Consider the following 7,993-nt stretch of genomic DNA (forward strand, 5'->3'; position numbering starts at 1 on the left):
ATGTCTTGTTTAACATAGCTGCAGTGGAACCATATATAGAATGAGTAATCTATCAATTGGAGACTATTTATTTTCTTTTAAAGAAGGTATTATAATTTTAATGAATGATTTATAAGATATTTTAGAATGCATAAGAAGAAATTGATACTATCGAATAAAAGACTTGTAAATGATGATAGTCTCCTAATGAAGATTCACTCGAAATAATTTCCACTTTGGTTGAAAGAGAAGATAATTTTTTGCTCACTTATGATAATAGTCACAATCATGTATTCATCTAACATTACAGTTTTTTTAAAATGGAACAGATTTCATTAGAGGTAACACAAAAGACTCAGATATATTAAAATGACTTGCAAATGGACCTCACAAGACTATAATGTCATATTCAGGATACATTATAAACGGTCAGCGATTCCATATAAAAAGCGTAGAAAGATCCACTCAAAATAGTGGTGTCTCAATTGATGCAAGTACAGTATGTAGATCAAATGCTAAAGATAGATCTCCAAAAATTGATGTGGCTACATATTATGGAGTCCTAACCGAAATAATTTTATTAGATTACTATGTCTATCGACTTCCATTATTTAAGTGTGATTGGGTCAAAACCCACAACGAAGTTGATGATGGATTTACACTTGTTTATTTACATCAAACCCAAATTCAATTCATATGTGAGCTATACATTATTGCATCACAAGCTTAACAAGTCTTTTATGCAAGAGAAAATGAAAATTCTCCTTGGTATGTTTTATTGAAAGCACCCCCTAAAGGATTTCATGAATTAGACAAATATGATGAGAACGTTGACACAAACTCTATAGGTGAAGGATCCTTCATAGCACTTGACGATATTGATGAAGAGTTTGAATGTCGTAACCATGCAGAGATAGTTGTAAAGACATCTTATTATGATCACTCAGAACCTATGGTCATTTTGTGAATTTCACAAACATAACTTGTGGCCATTTAGTGAATTGATGCTAACATAGAATAATAGCCATTTTGTAAATCTGCACTCGCAATGCATACTTAGCGACACTTAGTATAATATTAGTTGGTATTTTTGGGAATACAGTGATAGATGGTCATTTTGTAAATATGCACAATATATTTCCAGATTATATGCATTGTGAACCATTTCAATCTTTAATGCTCTACAAATATTTTACATGAACGGATGAAAATCTAATAATCCTGTTAGAGTAACGTCGGCAGATATTCCAATTCTAATCCTAAATTCCTCATTGGTAAATTCATTTATAATTTTTTTCTATTAATTTAGTATTCAAAATTATTATTGTTTGAAAATTTTCTAACCATATTATTAGTAAAAAAGAGTGTCACTACCAACACTTCCCATAAGTGTTTGCTGCTAGATCGGGTCAGTTCAGGAGAAGTCATTGCTAGAGGTAGATGGTCTTCCAATGATCCATCAATCCTTGTCCATCACATACCTCTTGGCCCGAATGCAGTTTGTGTGTGGGTTGATATGGTAAAAATATCAAATTCCTTCTTATGGAGGCCTACATCTGACATTATTGTTATTGACGATGTTGTGGGCACTATTATTGCATGGCCAATTGGATAATGTCAAATTATGTAAGAAAACTTATTTACTATTTTGTGAATTAAGTATTTATTTTGTTCATTAGTTAATCTATTATTAGATTCAGATTATAATAATTTATGAAAGCTATTTTTTTATATTTTTATTAGGTGATTGATATGACGACAAACATCGGATGTCCATATTTTTTGTGGGAGAATTTTGGTATCGCTATAATCTAAACATCTCTTTTGATTATATCAACTTTTTGGGATTATATATGTAGTCATTTTATTTGGATTAAGAATTTACAACTTGTTCTATTAGATAAGAACTTTGTTGGAACATACTTTTGATGACTATATCAAATCTTTTGGATGAATATAGTGTTTTATTTCTTTTATATGCTATAAATTTGAAGATTTTGGTTATAATTATGATTGTAGATTTGGATGAAATGTGAATTACATATTTCTTCATCTAGATAATAATATGGGCAAACATTTTCTATAAATATATTTTTATAATTAATTCTACAATAATATTTGTGAAAAAAAATGTAAAATCTAAAAAAATGTTATTAACAAGTGCTATTAAAGATAAATTATAGTATTGTTTTTACTACTATAAAAATGCTATAGAAAGTTTATTAACATTAAAATTCATGCTTGAAGAGGGGGTATTTATAGCCTTTTTCCATTATGATGAAAAAATGCTAATAAAAATAAAGGACTTTCAATAGCGTGTCTAAAATCACTATAGAACATCTTTTAACATTTTTTTATTGCAATAAAAACTTTTGATGGTACTTTTTCCAATACAATGAAACGTTTCCATGACATTGATTAAAGCTATCATATGTCAAATTCTATAGCGACATTAATAACTATACAAAAACGTTATAGAAAGGCGAGGACTTTTAATAATATCGACTATAACAGTATTTATAATACATTTTAAAAACTCTTTTATAGCATTTTGACAATAAATGTTATTGAAACATTTTGATAGTGTTTTTTATAGTGATGGAAAAACACTATCAAAACATTTCAATAACGTTTTTTTAGCATTGGATAAGCATTATTGAAACGTTTTGATAGCGATTTTCTAACGCTATAAAAAAACACTATCAAAACGTTTCAATAGCGATTTTTATTACGCTATGAAAAAATTTTATAGCGTCATATATGCGCTATCAAAACGAACTTTTTATAGCGTTTTTTATAGCATTGAAAAAACACTATGAAAAGTCATGGACTTTCAATAATATGGGCTACGACTAGCATTTCGAAAACGTTATAGAGTCTACGATAGCGTTGTTTTAATGTTATTGTTAGTGATATTTCTTGTAGGTGCTAATTAGTTGTTCATTTGCATTAAAGAGCAATTCTTGACTAAGATTGAATTAGTAATTCGGAAAGCCTACGTTACTAACTTATTGTTCTTGAATTACTAAGCATGCATCATTGTGAATAAGATTAATCCTAATAATCTAAATTCATACATTTACACTTTTTAGTTGTGGTTGCCCTAAGAAATTAAGCACATAGACATGCTATTATTTCTAGCATTCACTGGATAAAAAAAAGTTGGCCAAAAATCTTAAATCCAATGTATAGAAGTTATTTCACATTCAAGAATTAATTTTAGTAGGAGTTTATTACAGAATTCAAGAAATTACATGAGAGATTATTAAAGATTCAATCTCATACCAAGAAAATTAAGAATCCAACATAAACTAAACTAGATTACTTACCTTAATGTAGCATCTCCTTCAAGATTTTATCAAGGAATAGTATGGATACATCAAAGGTAAGATAAGAAACAAAGAAAAAGTGTAGAAAGGTAAGAAACTTGAGAGAAATCAAGTGGGGATCGGATCTTTCATGTGAAATGGTGAAATTTTGCTTTTATATCAAGGGTATAGTATTGCAATGCTAAGGATAGCATTGCAACTCTCTTATCAATTTCATACCTCAAGCATTGGAATAGCATCACAATTGTAGTGCGACGCTAGCTTGCGACAAGACGCGTGTGCATGTGCGGAAGCTAGTACTTCTTCAAAACTCGTAGCATTGCAACGTCAAGGGTAGTGTTGTGATGCTGCCTTGTTTCTTCGCCTACTACTTTCAAGCATTGCACAAGAGCGTTGAGGTGGGGTTGTAATGTGCCTGTTCTGTCAAATGTTTCAATTGAGTGGCATTTTGGTAATTTTCGTGACTTCTTCAATTTTATTGATTCTAAGGTGCATTTTAACTCCAATTTAGATCATTTTTCTCCTAGATGACTCTTTTGCCCTTTGGAGATGAATTTGCCTATAAAAAGAACATTTAATGTATAAAAATCATACAAATATGGTAGAGTTAAGAATATAAAACAAGCTCATTTTTAGAGCTATCACCCAGTCAGATGGGTTCCAATTTTTAAGCAAAGAAGATTATGTTTGTAAGAGGAAAAAGCCCTTGTATGGACTAAAGCAGTCTCCAAGGCAGTGGTACAAGCGATTAGACAGCTATATAATTTGACTTGGTTATAATAGAAGTCTGTATGATTGTTGTGTATATCACAACAAAGCTGATGATGGTTCAATGGTTTATTTGCTTCTATATGTAGATGATATGCTCATAGCTGCTAAGTCCAAGTTTGATATTCAGAAGTTGAACGACCTTTTCATTGTAGAGTTTGATATGAAAGATTTGGGTGCAACTCAGAAAATTTTGGGTATGGAGATCTATGGAGAGAGATTAAAAAAAAAAGCTTTTCTTGTCATAGAAAAGCTATATTCATAAGATATTTTCTAGGTTTAATATGTCAGCTAAGCATATAGATACTCCTAAAACTACAAATGGTCATTTTTCATCTATACTTTCACCATTGTCTGAAGCTGAGAAGAAGTATATGTCTCGAGTTCTGTATGCTAGCACAGTGGGAAGTTTAATGTATGTTATGGTTTGTACTATGCTAGATCTCGCCCATGTTGTTAGTGTTGTCGTAGGTTCATGGGTCGACTTAAAAATGAACATTGGCAAGTTGTTAAGAGGATTTTCCGTTACCTTAGGAGTACGTCTAATGTTGGTCATTTATGGGAATGATACAAAGTGTTTAATAATCGATTATTTTGATTCTGATTATGCAGGAGATATAGATAGTAGAAGGTCATGACTGGTTATGTGTTCGCTCTTATTGGTTTTGCTATTAGCTAGAAGAAAAACTTACAACCTACAATTGCTTTATCTGCTACTGAAGCAGAGTACATGGCTTTGACAATAGCTACTAAAAAGGGAATCTAGTTTAGAGGGTTTGTTGGTGATCTTGGTTTACATCATGATCATGCTATAATGTATTTGAGATAGTTTGAGTTCAATATGCTTAGCCAATGATCAAGTTTATCATGAAAGGACCAATCACATAGACGTAAGATATTACTTCTCGATAAGTGAGCAGAGGGTAAAGGTGATAAAAATTGCTATAGTCGATAATCCTGCTAATATGTTTACCTAGTCGGTTCCACATGGCAAGTTCCAAAATTGCTTGGACTTGTTGAATGCTCTGAATTGTTAGTGATCCCTTTTGGGACACTCTAAGGCATAAGGGAGAAGTTTGGGTATGTCTAACAATGTTGTTTATGTTGCATCTGGTACATCTGTTATTTATGAGAGAATTCAAGCCAAGATGCAGATTTGTTGAAATGTCTTTAATCTGTTATCTAACATTACGAATGACCTAAGTTGAATTCGTATTTGGCATGTTCAATTATTTATGGTTTATTTACGATTATGACCTTGAATTTTAGATAAGTGTACTATATAAACTCTCTAACCCTAGAGGCACCATCATTCTATATTCTGTAACATTCTCTCTAATAAAATTGTCCTCCCTTTACCCTATGTACGTAGCTAACACACTGTTAATGAACCACGTAAATTTATATGTCGATTCTCTATTCTTTTATCTTTTCCGTATTCTTTACTTGTCAATTTCGTAACAAGAGAGAATACAAAGGAAATGGAGTATTAGGGAGAGATGTTATGATGATGAGACAAGCTTAGCTTATCGTTGAATAAATAATATAATCAAAATACACAAAGGATTATCAAGAAAATCATAAGTATTTGGTACATTTCTTCTCCATATATTTCCCTCCCAATAATTCTTCTTCTTTCTAAGCATAATCGATCAAATTCATAGGTACAACCTACCCTAAAAAGAGCACTAGAAATTTTGCATGGACATCCCACTCTCCAAGGAACACCAACAATTCTTTCCCCAACAAAAAAGAAAACCACAACACAATACAGGACCAGATCAGGAAAAAAAAAAGAACTTTTTTAAGGAGAAAAAAAACAAAAACAAAAACAAAAAAGACCCATTTTTGAGATCAGAGAATATATTCCAAGTAGTTTTCCAGTTAAGAAAATTGTGTAGGGAGATACGTTTTGGTTAGTTATGAAGAACAGCAACCAGCTTTCTTAACTGCAGAGACATCATCTTTAGAGCCAATATCAATGGTTTGTCCTTTGGGAAGAACAGTCGGGTCATCTCCAATGTCGAGAATTTTCCTGCTTACAACTCGGTAGGTTTGTGTGAGAACTTCTGTGAAAGAATTCTCGACGTTGAATGACTCTAGTGCTGAAGTTTCCATGAAATATGTTCTCTCTCTCTCCGCAAATGCTTGTGCATCTTCCGTTGATACTGCCCTTAGATGGCGTAAATCAGCCTTGTTTCCTACCAGCATTATCACTATGTTGTGATCTGTGTGACCTCTTAGCTCCTTCAACCATCTCTCCACGTTCTCGAATGTCACGTGTCGTGTCACGTCGTACACTATTAATGCCCCTACCGCTCCCCTATAGTATGCGCTCGTGATCGCTCGGTACCTGTGATGATCATCAATCACTACCTAAGAGACTAAAACAATCTCACTGCTAGAGAAAATTTATATTAAAACTATGAGATACACTCTCAAAACACGCATACATCTCAAATTTATCTAATAAGTTCTTTAACTTTCAATTTTGAATTTAATAAGTCCTCAATTTATTTGACATCTTTTAAATTTCATTAGATGCCAAATATATAAATTTTGGGTCCCATTAAGAATCCGTAGACCCTAAAATATAATGATCATATTTAGTAGACAAAATTTAAAGTTTAGGAGTCTCATTAAATATAAAATATAAGTTTCGTATTTAGTACATCAACTCAGTTTTAAAAATATTTTTGAACATGTCAATGACATATTCGAAACAAAATTGCATAATTTTTTTTGTTCATTGCTAACATAACCAATATGTAAAACATCATTGATATTAAAGCCACAATTACCTCGGATAACTTTTTCGTAGATTACCTAAATTATTAATAATATTCTATATATCCTTTCAAAAAAGAAATAATAATATTCTACGTAACACAACATTTACAATAGGAGATGTAATTATACTCAATTTGATTATAATACTCGTGAGCGAAGAAGAAAGATGTGATTCGAATTCTATCCAGATTATAATCAAACAAGAGGTAAAACTATCTAAATTTCTCTAAAATTGAAAAACTAAATCTTAAAGAACTTTTTAAGATATTGAATAATGAGGATAATAAAATTAAAATAAAAATTAAGGAAAATAACGAGAGAGAGAGAGAGAGAGAGAACCTTTCTTGGCCGGCGGTGTCCCAAATCTGAGCCTTAACGATCTTATCATCGACACGAATGCTACGAGTGGCGAATTCAACGCCGATGGTTGATTTGGTCTCAAGGCTGAATTCATTTCTGGTGAAACGCGACAACAGATTTGATTTTCCGACGCCGGAGTCGCCGATCAGCACCACCTTGAACAGGTAATCATAATCATCATCGGCTCTGTACGCACCCATTAATTCGATCAACAAAGTATTATTATTTGTAAAAAATAATGGGATCTGGATATCTTCTGTTCTTTTGGATCAATATATATAAATAAAAATAATAATAATAATAATAATAATAACAACAGAGATCCCGACAGTCTCTGAGGGAAGAGAGAGAGAGAGGGGTAGAGGAGGCTGCCGGAGGAGAGAAGAGATTGAAAGGGGAGACAATTCAAAAACCGTATCCTTCCTTAGAATGTTTTGGTTTGGTTTTTCTATTTGCTAATAAAAACATCATCAATTTTTGTCTCCCTACCAATCAGATCCAAAGTTCCTTCCTTCCAATTGTTTGGCCTTTTCTAATTGAAAAAAAAATAATAATAAAAAAAAAAAAAAATTAATTTTGGTAAGAGTTTAGATTTAGACCCATTCCTCTTATTTTATTTCCTTTAATCTTTTTTATATATATATATATAAGTCAATGAATATAATAAAAAGGTCGAATTTTGATTTGGTGGAATGGAACGTAAATCAATCTCTTCGGTTGCAGTTGTTGTAGCGCCCAATTTGGACTATGTTATTTAATTTTTGTTC

At 31.7% G+C, this 7,993-nt stretch overlaps 1 protein-coding gene across 1 annotated transcript; it reads right to left on the minus strand.

The window, feature by feature from the left end:
• Nucleotides 1-5,584: 5,584 nt before the first annotated feature.
• LOC120087957 (ras-related protein RABA1f-like) lies at nt 5,585-7,742 on the minus strand. Its single transcript, XM_039044982.1, has 2 exons — nt 7,206-7,742; nt 5,585-6,429 (listed from the first exon to the last, which is right to left on the minus strand). Exons 1-2 carry the CDS (start codon nt 7,424-7,426, stop codon nt 5,997-5,999), a joined length of 654 nt encoding a protein of 217 aa, XP_038900910.1. The 5' UTR covers nt 7,427-7,742; the 3' UTR covers nt 5,585-5,996.
• Nucleotides 7,743-7,993: the final 251 nt, after the last annotated feature.

The sequence above is a fragment of the Benincasa hispida genome, chromosome 10 (assembly GCF_009727055.1).
Source record: "Benincasa hispida cultivar B227 chromosome 10, ASM972705v1, whole genome shotgun sequence".
Taxonomy (NCBI): Eukaryota; Viridiplantae; Streptophyta; class Magnoliopsida; order Cucurbitales; family Cucurbitaceae; genus Benincasa; species Benincasa hispida.

Coding starts and splice junctions, on each gene's coding strand:
- LOC120087957 (XM_039044982.1), bottom strand. CDS start 7,426: ATGGGTGCGTACAGAGCCGATGATGATTATGATTACCTGTTCAAGGTG. Junction 6,430..7,205: donor GACACCGCCGGCCAAGAAAG/GTTCTCTCTCTC, acceptor TGATCATCACAG/GTACCGAGCGATCACGAGCG.